Source organism: Larimichthys crocea, chromosome I, assembly GCF_000972845.2.
Source record: "Larimichthys crocea isolate SSNF chromosome I, L_crocea_2.0, whole genome shotgun sequence".
Lineage (NCBI taxonomy): Eukaryota > Metazoa > Chordata > Actinopteri > Sciaenidae > Larimichthys > Larimichthys crocea.
Genome location: NC_040011.1, coordinates 20,280,122 through 20,300,643, shown reverse-complemented (window position 1 = coordinate 20,300,643; position 20,522 = coordinate 20,280,122). Strand labels below are relative to the sequence as shown.

Sequence of the window (20,522 nt, the reverse complement as noted above, 5' to 3'; positions counted from 1 at the left end):
TGAAAACATTTACTCTACTAGGGAGCAAAGGAAAGATTCACTACAGTCGATTTTTATCTCTGTAAACTGCACATCAGTATGGGCTGATGCTCAATGAGCTTTCAGCTATATCTGATACAGTACATGCATTGTGCATTGTGCATTGTGATGTACACACCATTCTGCAGACTGCAGAAAGGAAAATGAGGAGAACATGTTTTACAAATTACAAATTAAATATTTAGTTCAAATTATACTCATTTCTGTGCCACTTTATATTCTGTACATGGCTCTTTACCCCGACAGCGAAAAGAAATGTTTATGTAGATTGTGTTGGACTGTGTGATCATTTGGAGGATGTAGTTTGGAGCTGGCCGATTGTATTGCATTATTCAGGCTGACAGACTTCAGCCAGGCATTGTCTGCTTCTCAGGTATCTGTGACAGACAGGAATTGAAATGATTCCTCTTAGATGTACAAATGAGTGGGTGTGCATAATTTGTTCTGTGGCTTGCTGAGTCTATGTATTGTGATCTATGCTGATCTATTGTTCAGTGTGTGTATCTGGTTGTTCTGTGGTGTGTTGGCATCATTGGAAAGTGTGTGTTTGTTGTACAGTGTATGCTCTGCACTCACGGTATGCCAATCTCAAACAGATTGTTCTGGATTAGCTGCTTGCCGAGCATGGTGATGCACAACTGGATGCACAGCTCCATGAGGCAACCTGCATGAGCACACTGGAGGCAGAGAAAGTGTCAGAAAGTGACAGAAAATCAAATTGAAGCAGAAGAGCCTGGAGGGAGGATTGGAGTTTAAAGAGTCGACAGAGGGGAGTGAGAAGGGAAGTCAAAACAACTGCAGTACATCCACCTCCTCTGTCCTCGTCCTAAACCCACAAATGACACTGAAATGATGCGAGTTACCAGACAGCTTCATTAACATATCTTTCTGCACTGTATTCACATTTGTGATGTGACTAATAGAGACACACACTGTGTATCTAATGGAGTCCAAATTAAGTCTCAGATATTAGATTGTTTACATCTGCTCTAGTAGGCATCTATGCTGACAGTGGCATGTTCTACCAGTATGGAGAAACAGAACAAAGTGCAGCCTGGATAAAGAAACATTGCCGGCTATTCATTTCAGAACGTGTCCAGTACGACACAGAATGTTAGAATGAAGAACCTGAAACAACATGAATCTAACACGATAAACAAACACACAAGGTGACATGCTTTTCATTGATTGTCCCCAAAGGGGCTCAGAACATTAAAGAACAAAGTATTGTATCTTGTATCTTAAAGATAAGTGTGTTGATATCACCAGCTAATCCTATGTGCAGACTCCAACTAACACTGAATGTATCTATGAACAAGTGTTTGTGATCTCCAAAAAACTATAACACATGAGTGAGTCACACTGTTACACTGGGTGATATGTTCCTTCATTACCATGAACACACATACTGTAGTTTATTTTGACTCAGTCGCGCACATGTCCTGCTGCCCAAAATAGTCACTAGAGCACCAAATGTAGATTCATCCGCAGCTGAAAATAGCTCCCGGCACTGTTAATGTGTAGAGTATTTCATCATATTTCAGATTCATGTCCGCCCTGGGAAACAGTGGGCTAAGGAGTGCCACAGGCAGAGTAGTGGTAAGCTAGTGAGACGTGCACTAACAAAGTTAGCTTTAGTCTTTTCAGAGGAGTTGTTGGCATTCAGACAATTTGCAATAACAGCCGTCTGGGTTTAATGGGATTCACCTCTTCCATTCTGTACGATCCAACAACATACAAGTAGTTTCCAGGCCGCCCAACAAGCCTGTGAAGCAAACACAAACATCCATGTTGATGATGAAGGTAGTGTATAGTATAATCGTGTATATGCAGTACAAACACACTCATGGTGGAATGTTTTGGATATAAGTGTAAGATTTAAAACGCACACATTGAAATGCACATAAAAGGAGCATTGAGAAGTCATTCTGTTACCTTCCCCTGAAAAAGGCCAAATAGACAATGGGTGTGAAGGCATTGACAAACTTCAAGATAAAGGTTTTGAAGATGAGGCGCTCTTCAAAGCTCTTGTCTGTCTTTGGAACCTCTGAAAAAAGAAACATGTGACTTCATTATCTAACACACATGAATTCCTGAAGCATTGCTATATGAGGATTAATTATTATTATTATTATTATTGCTAAACATGGCTGGTGAGTGACCGTGTGTTTACTTCTTTTTTATGTGTTTAAGTCTTGTGATAAAAAATGGCATATTCTCCTTCTTCCTCAATAAGAAATCTATGAATATCCAAATACTTTAGTTGCACAAGTTTAACTGCTAGACATGATTTGAGCTATTTTATTGTTCACACTTCCCACAAACACTTGTTTTCTATAATATCTCTGATGCAGTCTGTAGTCATAAACTAACATTTACATTGAGAATACATAAAATAAAGGTAAAAAAAAGTAAATGGACTGTACTTATGTGCCAGCTGCTCATCAGTTTTAGGAGCTAACCATTCACAAACTGATGGCACAGCCTTCAGGAGCAATTCGGGGTTCAGTATCTTGCCCAAGGACACTTCAACATGCAGACTGGAGGGGATTGAACCTCCGATTTTCTGATTAGGGGACGACGTGCTCTACCTCCGCGCCACAGCCACTGCTTTTAAGTATGTAACAGTAAAATGTGCCTTACCCAGTGTCGTGAGCCAACGGGCAATGGCAGCGTAGATTTCATCTAAGATGATGATAACGATGAGGTTTATGATTGCAGCAGTGGTTTTGACTGTGGCTCGGATGTTGGAGCGTGCTGCAGGGTAGTTGCTCATGTGCAGTGCTGCCTTAATGCTAATGCGGTACAGGATGACCCCAAAGACTATGGCAAACGTCACAGCGATCTAAAAGCAAAAAGAAGAGGGAGAACAACTGATAATCTGACAAAACAATCAAGGTGAGAAAGATATTAAGAGTCACTGCAGGCAACACACATTGAAAACACTGTTGGATATTTTGATATTGCCTGTTATATCTACAAAATATTGATTAGGATTATTGCATGTTTTAAATCTCAGCTAAACTTGTGAGGCAGCTGAACTCGTGAAATCATAAGATTAGGCAAGAATCCATCTTGCCAAACCTGAAGCTCTGAGATGCTGGCTGGCTACAGCATGAGCTATAGGTGTGGTTTCACACTAGGTGTGTGTGACCACATGTGTGAGTTTGTGACCATTTATTATATTTCATATATTCATTGAAAGAAGAGCAGAGAACACACGACACTAAAGGGTTTTCTGGATGTAAAAGATGTTTTTACTCTTCTCCTGACTCACTTTAGTAAGAGTTTGACTACATTGTGGTTAATTGATCTGATTGGTTGAAGTTTTCTATGACAACTTAGCAAATGGTTCAGTGTAACAAACCATCAGATGCACTCAGATTCCAAAAGGTCTAAAATTCTTGTAGTAATAATATTAACACAGTTCAGCAGAGAGTGCAGCTCCATTAAGTTAAGTAGACTCCTGTTCAAACCTGTCAGATGTGTTTACAGGTTGTGCATCATTACGCACCTGAGCTAGTAGTTACTTAATCTACAGTATCTGTGTGCAGCAACAAATGCTGCTACAAAATAGCTTTCTGCTATCGAACCCAGACCTGACAAGACCTGACTACGCAGCCATTGTCAAGTCAAGCCAACACAAACATTACAAAAACTGCTTTCTGGGCCACTTGAGGCTGGCTAAAATGTTCATACATACATACTGCACTTCTTCTTAGATGCTAAACTGCACTTGTTAATAAAATAATAAATCAATCTGACAACAGAATTACAAATCTTAACAAATGTCAGCTGATATAATCTGATGTTTGAGATTTGAACCAGTGAGAGAAATGGCTGTTTGAAGTGAAAAGCTCCTACAATGTTTTTTGTATTGATTTCTTCTGATAAAAAGGAACAATGTTATACTGTATCAGAAACCAAAACCCAAAGAGAAGCAGCGAACAGAACATAGCCCAAATTACCAGAGGAAAATAAAACTATATACACTATACTATATTATTTTGAAGCTAAATGAAATAGAGTGTTTAAGAACTTTAAGTACACTAAATTCTATGTTGTACACCTTGTTGTCAAATTTTCTCTGTGCTGTGCTGTCTGAATCTGGAATTCATTCAGTGTGATTCAAAACGATACATCATTACTTTAAATATCATTCATGTATAAATGAGTACATTTAAAAAGTAGGTGATGTAACATTGACTCACCATGAAGCCCATCATGACCACAGTAGTCAGGTAAGCTGGCATTCTGTCTGTACATGTCAGCTTCACCTTCTCACCCTGAAACACACACACAGAAATACAGAGTTATAAAGGACATTCTGACACATTGTGTGTGTGTGTGTGTGTGTGTGTGTGTGTGTGTAAAATATTGGTGCTTTATGTCTTTGGCATGGCTTTGTGTCAGCAACAGCTCTTATGCCCTGGGCATGCCGATGCACACACACACACACACACACACACACACACACACACACACACACACACACATGTGGCTGCAGTGGAGCACAGCTAATTCCACCCCGAGTTATCATGTCACATTCAAGCCCACTGAGAATTGGGTCAGGAAGCTCAGGCGACTGTGTGTGTGTGTGTGTGTGTGTGTGTGTGTGTGTGTGTGTGTGTGTGACGAAAAGAGGAACATGACCATTGTAGTGAACATGTTTCACTCTGAGCCTTGTCTGGGGGACGCACGTGTTTTTCACACGTCATTTCTCTTTTACAGTAAATGCTGATGAAGCTTCCTGAATGTTGCCTGAATGCTGTCAGCTGTTGATAGACAGTGTTTGTTTCTTGACTGTTGCTGTGTGTACATGTGTATGTGTACTTAATAGAATGTCACATTTGAATATAATAATACTTAAAAGATCCAGTATTTAAGCCTGGGGTCATTTTTTATGTGAGGAGCTATTTCTATGACATCAATACAAAGTTAAAAAAAACAACAACAAAAAAAAAACTAAAAAAAGGGCAAATCTTTTTTTTTTTAACTCAAAGGAACAGAGAGATCATGGGGGGAGGAGTGCACAATGTTTGTGGTATGGATAATCTCATGTCATAAACTTCCATCAGATTTAAAACGTGTTTCAGCCCATGACAGCGTTCCATTGATATTTACACAGAGCATTTATGATGATACTTGCATGCTCTGTATTCTTTTGTATAGTTACCCTTGTTTCCTTTACAGATACCCAATACTTTGTATTCTTGTTCCAAAGAGAACTGTGCTGTACGTTTCTGACTGATATACCAACATCTTTTTAAGTTTGAACATGACCTTTTTTGAATATCTGAGTATTGTCTGCAGGTATTCATTTTAGGCTGTATATTGTCCTAATAAACTCCAGCAGTAAGGTAGAGCCAGATCCAGGGCAAAAAAAAAGTTTGGAAATACACTCTCCACACCACCCCCTGCTGCTGCTTGTTAACATGTATTTTCTATCAGCTCAGATCTGATCTTCTCTCACTTGGACTGCAATGGATGAGCAAACACAGAGACAATGATCACAGAGAATGACAGAAGAAAGGACATGTCCCTTGCATCCCCAGTGGACAACACGCCCTTGCAGTCATCCTCACCATGACAAAATGCATGCGTGATGTGATACACATTGCTGCTCGTGGTATTAAACCATTCCACTGGCCTACAGGTATATGCAGAAATGCTGCCAATGGAGGATGATGGCTGAATCATCAGGATGACTTTTACCTTTGGGGTTGAATGTTCCTGTCTCATCGTCTTTTGCATGACCCGGAACTCATACTCTGCTCGGTTATGGTCCTGGAAAAGTTCAGATCAGTTTAGATGTTACACTTTGTGACACTTAGTGTACATGACAGGAGAGAATATTCATATGGAACTTCAGAATGGAGGCAGAAAAGAAATGAATAAAGTGCAGCGCCTGTGCAAGAAAAGAGAGAAATGCATCAACCCACCATGAAAGGATTCAAATGTTTAACTTCAGGCTCATAATGAAAGACTTCCTCAATCAATGTCAATACCAATTCTATCTCTGTGTCCAGTACAGACCAGTGTTTAGCCAAAGCACTGGAAGTGCTTTAAGAGCATGTAAAAATGTAAATGTCATGCTTATGTAATGTCAGTAAGAGAAGTATCAGAAGTGAAATTTTGATGATGTTTTGGAGGGTCCTGCTAAACGATGGTGAATGTTTGTTCAACCTTCTGTGGTAACCAGTGTTCCCTTCCTTGCTGTCATGTGGAAACAAGGTGAGGGCAGTCATCAGAATCAACACGCTCACAGGCTGGCTGGCTTTTGATTCTTGGGTGCTCAATAACCTCTCCATGATCTATGATCCTCACAATTCATATCTTGACAGTGTATATATTTTGGATTTGCACCTTACCATCCACCTCTTGATGTTTATTATCACTACTGTTGACCTGTGTACATTGTTTTGGCATAGTGTATATTTGTGGATCTGCACTTTACAGTTAACCTGCTTACTTTTGTGATCATGAGTGTTGATAGCAACACTTTTAGTTAACCTAAAACTTCCAGTTGTTCTGTTATCAGTGATTTCCTTCCTAGATCCAGCCATATGTCTAATTTCTGTTCTTAATCCACATAATCCTTTAATGGTGCAATATGAGATGAATGTTTTATGTCCATGCAATAAGTTGTCAGAAGGTGCGTGAACGTGCGTCTGTCTTTGTAAGCCAAGAGGGAAAAAGAGGTGCTGTGTATACAGAGGAAAACTTGATGACTGGAAAACAAAGCTAAGGGTTAGACAGTCTCTATTGGCCTGAAGCTTCATGTGTCCTGTACAGGTGGACACAGACCTTAAATGCAGATAAAAGATGCACAGACAAGAGCAAACAACAAGACACAGGCAGGCATCCAATCTATTTGAAATGGATGAAATGAATCTGTTTTTATGTGCACTCATATTTTGATATTTTAACTTTTTGAAGTGATCAGTTTATCTGATCACAGGTTAATTCAGCATCTGTTCTTGTATCATTTCTTATTAAAAGTGATAACAATTGGTCTTGTAGGAACTCATCTTTAGGTCTTATAACCCCTCATTACAGCTACTTAAATTAAACCGTGAATTGAAAGATGTTCTGGCCACTTGATGCCAGTGCCAAAGTCACAAAACTGCAGCCACTTGAGGCCCCATGTTAAAATGACAAACTTCACAGCAAAACAGTACAGAGGCTTATATGTTCTCTAACTTATGTTATATGTTTGGCCACCTGACTAATCTAAGTCTAACATTCACTCTCCTTCTGGCTCTTACTGTTACTGAGCCGCCGGTAGCACCTGGGCAGCCTAGTTTAATTTGGTTTGAGGTGCCTAGTATCACATATTTTGCATTGCATCTTCTATTTGACTTTCGGTACGTATTAGGTTGTGTGTGTGTGTGTGTGTGTGTGTGTGTGTGTGTGTTGCTTGTCTTTTGGGCATGGAGGGAGCCATTGTCTCTGTCTAACAGGGACAAATATCTAAAAAAGAAAAGGAAAGGAATGAAAAATCCAGAGACAGACAAGTACTACGAGTCAACAAAGTGTCCTGTCAACTCTGCTGCTGTCAGTCTACATGAACAACAGCAACATTTTGAGAGGCCAGCATCAGGATGAACCTCAGAGAGAGAGAGAGGAAAGCTAGAGAAAAAAACAGAGCATTACACAAGAGATAAAGATGCTGAGTTTGTTAGACACCTTGAGGGAGAAAAGGTTAGTGTTAAAGGATCTAACACAGTGTCAAAAGGGAAAAAAGTAAGATTAAATAAGAGACAGCAAAAAATGAAGTTGGATTCAAACCTTATGTTCCTCCTGTAAAACACAGCACACACAAACACAGGGAGAAGATGTCAGTCAGCAGTCAGTGTCTTTGAAGATTAAAACACTTCTGTGTCAGAACAATCATCAAAAATCTTGCATAAAAGATGTCAGTGCTGCACTCATTATAGCTCTAAAAGACGGAGCATTCAGCGCTGATGTCTGAGGCTCTGATGTTTGTGTAGGAACAGTTTTAGGGCTGAGTCACTACAGTGCGCGCACAAAAGACAGAGGTTGTGCATTCATGCATATCCTGACCTCGTGTTGGCCTTATTACTTTGTGACTGTGCTTTCACAGACACTTCAGTGCAGTGAAAAGTGTATTCTTCACGTTAAGAGAAGTGCCACAATAAGATGTTGTTGTTTTTTTACCAATGTCCTTGATTATTATTTATTATTTATCATTATTTCAATGTGTTTTTGAAAATCCATGCTTTGCTTGTTGTTGACACTTGGTTCAAATGCTACAATACTCACAGGAGTCAATCAGAGATTTATGTTTTATTTTAAAAGGACCATGCCAATTTTTCATGTATCTCCATTAATCTCACTTTGCTGGAAATCAACTTGCATCTTACTATAAATCCATCCAAAAACGCCATGTCTGCTTTAAACATTCCATTGTCCACATGCACTGTTGAATGCATTGAAAGCACAGATTGACTGGAAATGAATGTTTCACTGTCGACTGTTAAAGCTGTAGTGTGTAGGATGTAGCATCTAGAGCTGTGGCTGTGAAATGTGAAAAACAAAACAAAACAAAAAAAGCTAAAAGCCATATCTACAGCCTGTGTTTGGTTTGTCCCTTCTGAGCTTCTGTAGAAATATGGTATTACAATGTGGTGGACTGAAATGAAAGAAGAGCATGCTGTCCTACTCAGCTATCCAGCTGCTGGCTACAGACAGTGTGAGTGTTTTCAGTGTTCTCATTTAACTTGGCATGTTTTTAACTGTACACTTGTGGATGTAAATCTACCACAAATGATACAGAAAAGCCATTTGTGATGTTATCTCACCTCCTCCTCCTCTCCGAAGCCTGTCAGGTCCCAGACATAGTTGAGTCGCATCTGCCGTCTCTTCCAGTGCTCCATGAAGAGAACCGCTACATACAATACCAAATGAACAGAGGCAGGCTCAAACACAAGCTTAGTACATGTCTCTGGACTCCTTTCTCTACATCTATAAATGTCATGCATATGTCAATATGGAGTGTGCATATGTCAATATGGAGTGTGAACATGCACTCTTCCATTTGCTCATCTTTAATGGTACCTGTATGTGTTGTATAAAAATACCATCAGCAGCTGAGTGAATGTAATTGATACCGTGTGTTTCTTGTATATCTTTGTACTGTATGGCCACTGTGGATTTGTGTGAAACCCGAATGTTGATGTAAAACATGATTGACACTTGTTGTTCCACGTAACCTCATTATATTCCTTGTTATATTTATGTAGTATTTGCAGTTTAATTGAAAATATTACATTAATTGTTACTGTCAATAAAACTCTCTACCGTATCTGTAACTCTTAGATCCAAAGCCACTGTTTCTATTAAATAACTGACCACATGTATTTGTTAAAAAGGGCACAGCAGGACTGTGTGTGTGTGTGTGTGTGTGTGTGTGTGCGTGCGTGCGTGCGTGCGTGCGTGCGTGCGTGCGTGCGTGTGTGTGTGTGTGTGTGTGTGTACATGGTAACGAAGGAACATGTCACTCTGTAACAGTGTGACTCACTGATGTGTTTTTAACAGTGTCTGAATAACAATGGAGCTTTGTGGCACAGAAGATCTGAGATCTATCAGGCAGATCTCAGCATGATGAAGTACTTTCTAATCGTATACTGTATATATTGTATATTGTAATGTACACATGTTGCTATTTTGCTATGCAATCATTTCACAGTATGTCCAGTTTGATGGGATTCATACTTCCTCAGGTCTACAGGCTGGCTGTGTGACAGACACTAGCTATCTACGCACACATAACACGTCCCTGGTATGAAGCCCTGCTGCTGCTAACAGATGGCAGCGTAGTTTGGCAGGATATAAGAGGAGGACCGGCTCTGTGTTTACTCAATGGTTACCTTCATGGATTCAATTTTAAATTTCATGTGTGCCTCAGGCTTCAGTGCATGTTTCTGCCAAAGCTGTCCTGAATAAATTCAATGGTATTATCCATTAACTGGAACATCTCCAGCAATGTGTAGCTGCACAGCTTGTATTCGTAACAATCTTCTTGTCTTTATTGGATACTTTGGTTGCTGTTTGCATGATTGGATGCAAATGTGTCCTTACCCCAGAGGGCCATGAAGATGGAGAAGAAAACGGTGGCTGGGTTGTCAAACAGATGGCTGGCTCGAGCTGTACCACATGCTGTCACCAGCTTCCAGTAGCTGCAGGCACGGTCGCACAGCGGACACATGGTGATGTTGTTCCTGTGATCACAAATCTCCATACTGGCAAAACAGGGAAAGATGGAAGAGATAGATTATTCATAGGGTTGGGAGAGGGTAACAGGGTGGTGCAGAGAGACCAGAAGAAGAGTTTAGATTCAGGTTACAAGGCGAAAAACTAACACATGGCAATACTGAAATGTTAAGAAGAGACATGCTGTCCTACAAATCAAGGGCGTTCCTACATGTTGTCTGCTCTCAGACTGTTCTAGACCACACGTCCTCTTCATAGAGAGGCACCTACTGCCCAATATAATTAGATTAGATTAGATATACTTTATTCATCCCACCACGGGGAAATTTACAGCAGAGTTACAGCAGCAGAGGAAAGTGTAGCATACACTACAGAATTAGAAAAAAGTAGAAAGGGAAAAAACACAATAAACAGACAGAAATTAAAACAGACAGAAAAAATATAACCTACACAATAAACACGAAAAAACAATCAACCTTCAAAACAGACAAGTACTGAGGATAAAAGTGGCATGATATATAAAAAGAGTATTGTAATGTAAAGTCACCATAGTGTAAGAAATATTGTGTATATAAATAAATATAAATATAGTTAAAGTGACCATGATACAAATAATAATATTATTGCAAGAATAGTGACCATAATATAAATAATGTTACAAAAGTAAGTGACCATGATATAAATAATAACTGCAAGGTATAAATGAAATAAAACAGAAAAAAATTGCAGTGAGACATGAACAAGGAGACTACACCAATCAGGTGGTGCGGGTGTTGTAAAGTCTGACAGCAGCACGGATGAAGGACCTGCGGAACCTCTCCTTCTTACACCTTCTAACATGCAGCATATACAGAAGGTAGATATATGAGGATTTTCAGTCTTTTTATATCTAAAATATAATAATATAAAAATTAAAATATAATATTATTTGATATTATTATTATTCGTGACCACACACTCTCTCTCTCTCTCGCTGTCATCAGCAGCAGCCTCATGTCTCATACAGACGCCATGTTTGCAGCCTTTTGTGTTTAGTTTGTCCTCCAACACCTTAAATGGTAAATGGACTGTACTTATGTAACATCTTTCTAGTCTTTTGACCATTCAAGAGCTTTTACACCGCATATCTCATTCACCCATTCACACACTGATGGCACAGCCTTCAGGAGAAATTTGGGGTTCAGTATCTTGCCCAAGGACACTTCAACATGCAGACTGGAGGAGCTGGGGATCAAGCTACCGATCATCTGATCCTCCTGAGCCCACATATAAATTTATTTGGTAACACTATATTTGTGTGCTTATAATAATATGTGTGCTTATATTATAATGTTTATATTATAATGGTTATTGAACACACAATAACTGTACAACTGATATTAAAGCAGAGCTACCTCTGTTTAAACAGTGTTTGAAAAATTCTGTTGCCTCATGTAACACCATATGTACGTTGACTAACACTAATTGGCGTGTTCTGTACATGTAAAGTCTGTAATGACTCTGTGTGGCAATAAATCCAAAGCTTTAGATCGTTTATGTGACGAGGTGTTTACTGTGAGCTTCTTACCAGGCTGCAACATCTCTCCTTAACAAGTCATCCGGTCTGCTACTCATTTTCTAAACCAAGTGAAAACTGTCAGTGGACTGCAGTCGGTTTTCCATACAACTAAACAACTAATTATGAATCAATTACAAATGAATTAAAGAACAGAGACAGCTCCTCATTTCATTCACAATTTTTCACATTTTTACTTATTTATTTAGACCAGGGGTGTCCAAGCTTCTTTTAAAGAGGGTCAGATTTGATAATGTGAAGATGCCCAGGGGCCAATACTAACATTTTAACAATGAGAAAATTATTCATAAAAGTTATATACACATGCACTGTTCTATAACAATTTTGTTTTCATCATTTTTTTTTTTTTTAATGACAATGTAACCAAATCTAAGCCAATGAGGCGTGGACAAATCAAAAAAACAGTTTTGCTGTTCTGAAGTCAGATAACAAAGAATACACTGTATGGAATATGATAAACTTGCATGAAGTTGATACAAATCTTATTAACTTATGGTGAGTAATGCAAAGTCTGTTAACATTTAAGTTTAAAGCGTATCACTCTATCTCTTCTCTTTCACCAGATCATTCAGTAAGTAATATTTAGTGTCACATCTACAGATATATAACAACAGCAGTTATGTCTTTAAAGGTCTTGTCAACCAACAAAAACCAAATCATTCAGCCATTCAGTATCTGACAATGTTAGCAGGCCATGTATAATATATCAAATAATATATTGAAAAATAAAAATGAAGCTTCTGACCGTGATTGGCCCCCAGGCTTTGGGCATGTCTGATTTAGACAATGTTCTTGCATGGCTGCTTGTGTTGAAATGACATTTTGACATTAGCAGCAGATTTTACTATAACTTCAGTAAAGGAGATAGACATTGATGCAAACAAATGAAGTGTGTGTAAATTGTGTGTTGTGTACCTGGGTATGTTATCATCCACAGTGGCACAGCCATAGAGGAATACGATGACTCCAACGATGGCAGCGGGAATCAGCATCTGTGTGTAGACTCCTAACCAGGCAAAATACAGTCCGATCTTCTCCCCGAAATACTTCCTGTGTGAGGAGACACACTACCCTTATCAACTATCCTGCAAACAAGATCATTTTATGACAAACTAACAAAATAGCTGATGAGTTATTAATAGTGCTTCATCATGGTTGTTATGTGTAACAGTGTTACAGTCCCTGAGCAGAGTGGGTTTAATAAGAAAGTACATCAGAGTGAGCGTGCTAGTCTGTTTCCTGGACTACATTCAGCTCAGCACATGACTTTAGAAGAGCATCAGTGCAGCATCAGTTAGCTTGTGAGGGTCCTCATTTGTCTTTGCTGTGAAGGCAGTGGTCAGTGGAGGCAGTTAATGTGCTGTGAGAGCACCAGCCGTGGCAAAGTCTGGAAATGTGTGTGTGTGTAGTTCATCTGATGGCAGCGACAAGAGCACTGATCTGACCTGATGAGTCCAATAGGCTGGTACTTGTAGAACACACTGTAGCTGGCCCACTCTTCATACAGCAGCTGTGAAGAGATGCAGGAGTCAGTGATTACCAGAAATGTTCATACATGTTAGCTATTATCTGCACGGTACCACGTTGAAATGAGTCTGATGCTGTTTGAATATATTATATCGCTTGATATTATTTGAGCGCTGGTTTTATTTGAGGAGTTATAATATTATTCACCACAGCCAATGCATTAAAATATACTGTATGCAAATAACCCTGCAAACACACAGTTTGTTGATACAGAATATTTACAGTAACATATTGGTTTTCAGGCGGCAGTGCTAAGCCTGTGGTGCCTGTGAACCTACTGCACAGGGCACACAGTCACACTGATTACTCCATGTTTCACATTTTGAATTGTCATAGGGGGGAAGGCACAGGTAAGAGTAATGACATTAACAGTGATTATGTCCCCTGAACATCGTTAAGCTGTGCACAGAGCCAGCATGAAATACACACTGGGTGTGTGTTCTGTGTGCGTGCTCTGTTCCTTCCACTATGATGCTAAAGGCACATAAATCACTGTGGAATGGTGGAACAGGGACAAACACAATCACACACTCCATTCACAGGCCCAGAGGACTGCTCGGATGCCCGATCACAGCATTGATCGCATTTCAATTGAGCCTGTGAGAGAAAACGACGCTTAATGTTCAACCTAGAATCTGAACACTCTGATTCCCAGCTGAGGGAAACCTGTTTCTTAAACGTCTACACATGCATGTATGCATGGATTATGATATCAGTACGTTGGTGTGGAGGCACTCAGAAGCACCGAGCTAAAGCTTCTCTGGTGCTTGAGAATAACAGAGGGGGAATTATTAGGCTGTTGCCTTAGTGACACACAGCCTACAGTATAATTATGGAGAGTGTTAGCAGGGGAGGAGATGACTTCAGACTCAGCATGAGCACTTATTTTCTTGCCAATATCCTAGTTAATTTTATTCTTGTACAGTAGGAGGAAACTGCCCAAAAATGAGTGTGGTAGTCAGTCATGCTCCATTACTGAATATTTAAAACAATCCCCAGTGGTGCCACTGGAGTTGCACGTTTCAGTCATTATACACGTGGTATTAAAGTGAACAAGTCCAAATCATTTTTTAATAATTTATAATTTTATTTATTTGGTTATTTTTTCTGTATGTGCTTCTACCATGGGTATGTAGTTTATGTAGTAAAATTGTTTCCTTTTTGTCTGTTTCTATGATTGGGAGTCTGCACAGGGTGTTTTATTTTGAAAATTGAGCGGACTCTCTATGCTATTTCTGTGTCTGACTTCCTGCCAGTTTGATCCGCTCTGTCAGAAATAGACCTGGTGTGTCTTCTCCCTGTGGAGCAGAGACACTTCTGTAAATTCAATTAAGCACTTCTGGTGGAATCACATGCAGTGTCTCAAGCAGCCATGATTAGCTCTGACAGCTGTGCCCAGGGGAAACAAACAGTAAATCTTTTTACATTTTGCATAAATGATTTCAAATGCTTGGCTCTGACTTCAGCCAGACAGTAAACACAGAAACAAGATCCTGGTTAGCTGCTGGAGCTAGCTACTTGCAGCTAACCAAATGGAAAACAGCCTTTTCATGTGCACACTGAATACATGATTTGATAATTTGACATGTATTTTAGAATGGCCTCCTTGAAGGACTGGACTGTGGACACAATATGAATGTTTCATTAATGACTGATGTGTTGACATCTGATTCAGTCTATTGACTGATGGAATTTGCTCTACTTACCTTCCTGTCATTAGCCTCTGCATTCACCCCCTCAATGTCACCCTGTAACACACAGTATGTTTAATTTTTAATGAATGCACTTTAATAACATTATTTTAATACCATCTAACATGCATTTGCCATTTTTCATTCATTTGCCATCTAAGAATAATAATAAAATACACAAATAGGAAATGAAATAAATGATTTAACATACGAGCAGGAGATGCTTTGATGATTTTCAGATTGGAAAATCACTGACTGAGTAATTCTCTCTGCTGTGATGGTGATACTCACATCGTGTAGAGGATAAGCTGATGTGTAGACACCGTTAGCTAGCAGACTGGTGATCCCTGTAAGAAGAGACAAATTTAACAGGATTATAAGCCCAGAGGAAACCGCACACACACACACACACACACACACACACACACACACACACACACACACACACACACACACACACAGAGAGAGGGGGCAGTGTGAACGTCGGCAGAGGAACTCTGAAAGAAAATGACTGATGTTATAGTTCCTCTCTGGATTAGACTTTCGTGGTAGTCTTCTTCTTCTTTTTGACATTTTCGCTGAATAATGACACGCTGAGATGTTTTCAAAGACATGAAGCTCCATCATGGAGTTTATATTGCCAAAGACTTGTGAACCAGCCACCACTTTATCTACATTTATAGACCATTTTATTTGGTGGTAAAACTGAAAGTGAAATGTTGATAATAACCACTGATGGTACAGAAAAAACTGCCTGTACGCAACTACAGCAAGTACAGTTGATACAGGTTAAACCAGAACTGATCCAGATCTGTCTGTGAATTGTGCAGGATGTCTAAAATGATCGCCCCATCAGACTTCAGTGACGTTACCATGTTCCCAGATTTCACCCATCACCTTGGTGATGACGGAAACTAGATCCAAGTTATGTACATTAAACCATATTACCATATCCTTGCAGAAGTGAGTCAGTCTCCATAAGTCCCCATGTTCAAATGTCCAACTTCACAGCAGAAATAAACATGTTTACAGCCTGGTACAAAAAACAGTTTTGGTCTCTGTAGCTAATTTCCCTGTTCATGACAACTGTACTGAGGGTGAATTGTCTCAGCCTGTCTTTTCTAAATGTTAAAATGGGTGGTGTGAATAACTATAACAAAAAATTAGATCATATTTCAACATTTTGAAATATATCACGTTTAAACTTGACAAAAGGTAGATCAACTGAACTGTATCTTATGTTTATGTTATGCACCGTGCTCTCACTGTGCAGCATACTGATTAGAACAAAACATATAAAACATGACTTGACTTGGTTTCTCTCCAGAAGTGCTTGGCCTTAATTATTTATAAAATATTACTTCTAATATTTTCTGCCTCAAATAAACATGAACATACTTCTTATATTTTCTTTTTTTTTCAACCTGGCATCAGTTAGCCATGACTCTCAGTAAACACTGAGTGACACAGAAGTTGCAGACAGGCAGCTATGGTTTGACGGACAGGATCCATCCCTGTGTCATGGTCCGGTTGTTTCTCATGTTTTCATTTGATGACCCCACCCTTGTGTCTCTTGTTGGTCCCCTATTTCTCCTCTGGGTCTGTGTGTTTTGCCACGGGGTATGACGTGCCATCTTATCCACTCGTCAAGCTCCTGCACCGCCCCAGTTTTCACGCCTGGCCTGCGCTGGTCTGTGTTAGTTCCTGTGTTCAGGTTCACTCCACTGAGGTTCCTATTGCCACACCAGACCGCTCACACTGCTCTGTGACTAATTGAATGCTTTAGCTCCCTGCACTGCTTAAACTCTGATGAAAAAAAGTCCAGATTAATTGCATATTGATCCCTTGTATCAGACATATAGGCCTTACCCATGGAGTATTTGGCTCTGGTGCATCTTGTCCTTTTCAGTACCTCATAGACCTGATGAGACAAAACATTCACAATATTAAACTAAGCAGTCAAAAAAAAAACAAGAATGTAGATGAGGAAGATGAGATGAATATTTATAGATTTAGCATAAAAGCAGGTGAAACAGTTGAAGGGAAAATGCAGCAGGAAAAGTGATGACTTGTGTATGTCTATCCCGAGAGAGGCTGCTGCTCAGCTCAGCGTGACACACAGAGACTCCAAGAGTTTTATTGATCAGAGCTGAAGATCAGTCGATGGCTTCTGTGATTGACAAGCTCCTTTCAATAATGAGAAGCCATTCCAGTCATTATCCAAACACTGAAGTGCTGACAATGCAGTTTAACAGAATGCAGGTATTTTTGTGAGATACACTGACTCAGAGTCCACATCCAAAGTACACATCAGGACCAAGGATGGATTGAAGGATAGAACCATGAATGCAACATAGCACACACACATGCTGTGACCGTGCTGAATCACACATTAGGTCACAAATTATAACAAAGATACCCACAAATGTTCATACTAAAAGAAACGTGTTTTAAACCAGATTTTTAATTCACAAAGAACACAAAGAACATATCCTTCGGTACAGTTATGTTAGTTTGAGACAGTAGAGAAATGTATCACTCATCCAATACTTATTACTTACTATTGAGCTCCTGGTCTTACTGTCAAAGAACTTGTCCCTGTCAGACAGATCGAACCTGTAACACAGAACAAAACAGGTCTAGTTTCAGATGCAGACCCACGCTCAGGCTGATCACTTTTATTTTACTGCACAGCAGATAATGAACAGAAGATGAACGGCATTCAGCACAGTTAAGTTCCGTGGTGCAGACTGCTGTTGTTCATGTTGCTGTCCACGCCCTAGCTGCCTCCTCATCACTGTTTGGATCTTCACTCTTCTTTCTGTGCTTAGCTCACTTACCTTGAAGCTTTTGAGACAATGTTAGTCATAAATGGGACTTATTAATGTGTTAAGAAGCAGCACAAAAGCTCATCTCCGTTACTATATGTTGATGTTTGGAACATTCCAGGTAGTTTTAGCAAAAATGTTTATTTTTATAGCATTGATCAAAATCAGTACTTATCAGTAATATAATATAATATAATATAATATAATATAATATAATATAATATAATGTATTATTAAATAAAAAAATAAATATTAGATTAATATAAAAAAAAATACTTTGGACAGCAGTCAGACTCTGTGAAGAGAAGCACTATGTGCACTTAAAGCATCAAAATGAGTGAGTGGGCAGCTCCCGTCACTCAGTCAGTGCGTCAGTTGCTGCTGGTGCATGATGGTCTTTACTCAAACAGTCCTTCCTCCACTGACAGACAACAATCATCTGCTTTGATTGAATCATTTAACTGTATTTAGTCCCTTATATAAATTATATAATTCAATTCAAGAATGTAGAAGCACTGAACAGCATGTCTAATAAAGTGAGAGTGTGTTATTGTTTGAAAGACAGTCTAATCTATAACTAGGCTTAATCTCAGGGAACTGGCCAAAATTGATGAAGATGAAATGATGGAGAAAATGTGGAGGGAGATTTCCTGCTCGCTGTTAGTCAGAGCTGTAAATAAATATAGCTGCTCACTGCCCACTCTCTCCTCCATACGTCCCAGCAGGCTGACGTTTAAGACATTGCTCCTCTCTGATCGTTGCCTCTGAAAGTGCTTTCACTTGTTGGACTGAACAGGAAGCCCCAGTGAAGCCACGGCTTGTCTGTAGTTAATCCAATTATCAAAATGCTTCATTTAGCTATTTTCAAAATCTTCCAACACTGTATTGGAAATGCAAATGATTTTTGTGATTTAGGCTAGTGGTATTAGTTTCCTCAGGGCAGAGAAAGAGAGCTGAGGGATGGAGTTTAAGCAGAATACACAGCAGAGCATCACACTGCAGCTTTCCTGCCGTGTTCTACAGTCAGCTTGGTGGACTTGTTGGGTGATTCGTTGTGTGAATACGTGTGGGCCTGTTCCAGTTCCACTTTGCTCAGAGTTGAAACAACATGAAATATAAAGGATAATGCTCTGAGGTTTCAGTTTCTTCGTTCACATTTATAAATGTATCATTCTTACAATCACACACATACTCTGATGACAGTAATCAAATTTAGATAATGATGTAACGTCAGTGGTAAAGTTAGCTCTATAACTGGGTTCAGGTCAAATTATTGATGTCCACGTAAACGTTCTGTCTGAGGATGGACAGCTCCAACATGTAACTGAAACTGAAAACAGAAAGTCAGATTTTACTCACAGATGCTGCTTCTCTCTAGAGAAAGGGTGAGAGAGGGATTTGACGCTTTGTGGCCTGTTGGCATCTACTTTTGGGTGGAGAGGAGCTGTGACTTTATGAATGAACAGTCGGATCTTCTCCACCAGATTGCTGCCTTGTTTCACATCGTAAACCTGCAGAGGGAGCAAAATAACTTCAAAGACTATTCAAAAAGGTGGTGTCACTAAGATCACAATTTCTTCTCAAGACTATTCTAAGTTCAAATGTCCTTTGATCTGATATTATAACAACTGTAGTGAGGAGCACTTGGAGAGCTCTGGAGGGTTTGGATAGGAGCAGTAGAGAACATTCTCCACTGTATTCTTTAATATATAATACATATCATACAGTTTGTTTGATGAAAACGATTTGAAATGCAGACTGAAGGTCTGCAGTGTTTATGTATATAGTGAATAGGAAAGGTCACCTTCACTAACCTGATGAGCACTTAAGTTAGAAGAACTAGAAACAATCTAAAATCTACCCTAAACAAACCATTTCATGTATTCTTTATCTAGTCCTAAAAAGGACAATCCTGACCGCTGAGGTCATGCTCATTTTTTGTCACCGAAAGTATGCATTTTATGCATTTTAGAGTTTAATTGTGATGATTCAAAAAACATGGTTGGTATTTTTGGACTGAGTCTTCTCATGTTTTGTGTTTTGACAATTAACATAGATTGTAATGAGGTCTGTGCTGCACAGTGTCCCCTTGTGAATACAGAAGAAATTATTGGATTGCACTTCCCATCGGATTTCTATCAAGTTCACACTCAAAGCTTCTAAGAGCTGTCACCACAAAGCGGCCTCATTGGGGTGTTATAACTCTCCATGAATGCAAAGGACAGAGGAACAGGAAATATCTCAGCACTGCAGCTCTGAGAGCAGATCAGCAGCCTCAGGGCAAGAAAAAGAGAATGTCAATATGCATTGGCAAATGGACAATTCACTGATGGGTGAAGCACCTTCTTTGTCGGCATTTTAAGCTTCATGAACTCAGCCTCTCGACACAGAACGTTCCAGGGAGCGTGAATCTTCAGGAAGCCGATTCCAGGTATCTTACTCTGAAAGACAAATGAGGTTTGATTTAAATACTCTTGTCTATGCACCCACCATTCAAACATGGGACTGCTCATGACTTTCCAAAATGTACCCCTATAAACAGGACATGTTTGGTTGACTCTACATCCACTTTAGCTCAAACTGCTGTCTTTACTGCTGCGTATGTCTCTGCAGCCTCTGCTGTTA

The 20,522-nt window shown here is 39.5% G+C and overlaps 1 protein-coding gene across 3 annotated transcripts in view; it reads right to left on the bottom strand.

The window, feature by feature from the left end:
- Positions 1-20,522, bottom strand: part of ano1a (anoctamin 1, calcium activated chloride channel a) — a 43,079-nt gene that overhangs the window by 7,440 nt on the left and 15,117 nt on the right. For 2 of the 3 annotated variants that reach the window (XM_010749350.3, XM_010749349.3), the window contains exons 4-20: positions 20,240-20,338; positions 19,257-19,408; positions 17,631-17,685; positions 16,939-16,990; positions 15,361-15,416; positions 15,085-15,126; positions 13,297-13,361; positions 12,767-12,901; positions 10,144-10,304; positions 8,865-8,950; positions 7,831-7,842; positions 5,755-5,826; positions 4,251-4,325; positions 2,683-2,884; positions 1,975-2,086; positions 1,747-1,804; positions 616-716 (exon numbers count right to left, since the gene is read on the bottom strand). In XM_010749350.3, the coding sequence (XP_010747652.2) occupies positions 616-716; positions 1,747-1,804; positions 1,975-2,086; positions 2,683-2,884; positions 4,251-4,325; positions 5,755-5,826; positions 7,831-7,842; positions 8,865-8,950; positions 10,144-10,304; positions 12,767-12,901; positions 13,297-13,361; positions 15,085-15,126; positions 15,361-15,416; positions 16,939-16,990; positions 17,631-17,685; positions 19,257-19,408; positions 20,240-20,338 (1,535 nt within the window). The remainder of the gene's footprint in view (positions 1-615; positions 717-1,746; positions 1,805-1,974; positions 2,087-2,682; positions 2,885-4,250; positions 4,326-5,754; positions 5,827-7,830; positions 7,843-8,864; positions 8,951-10,143; positions 10,305-12,766; positions 12,902-13,296; positions 13,362-15,084; positions 15,127-15,360; positions 15,417-16,938; positions 16,991-17,630; positions 17,686-19,256; positions 19,409-20,239; positions 20,339-20,522) is intronic. The other variant, XM_019257727.2, reaches the window with a different exon arrangement.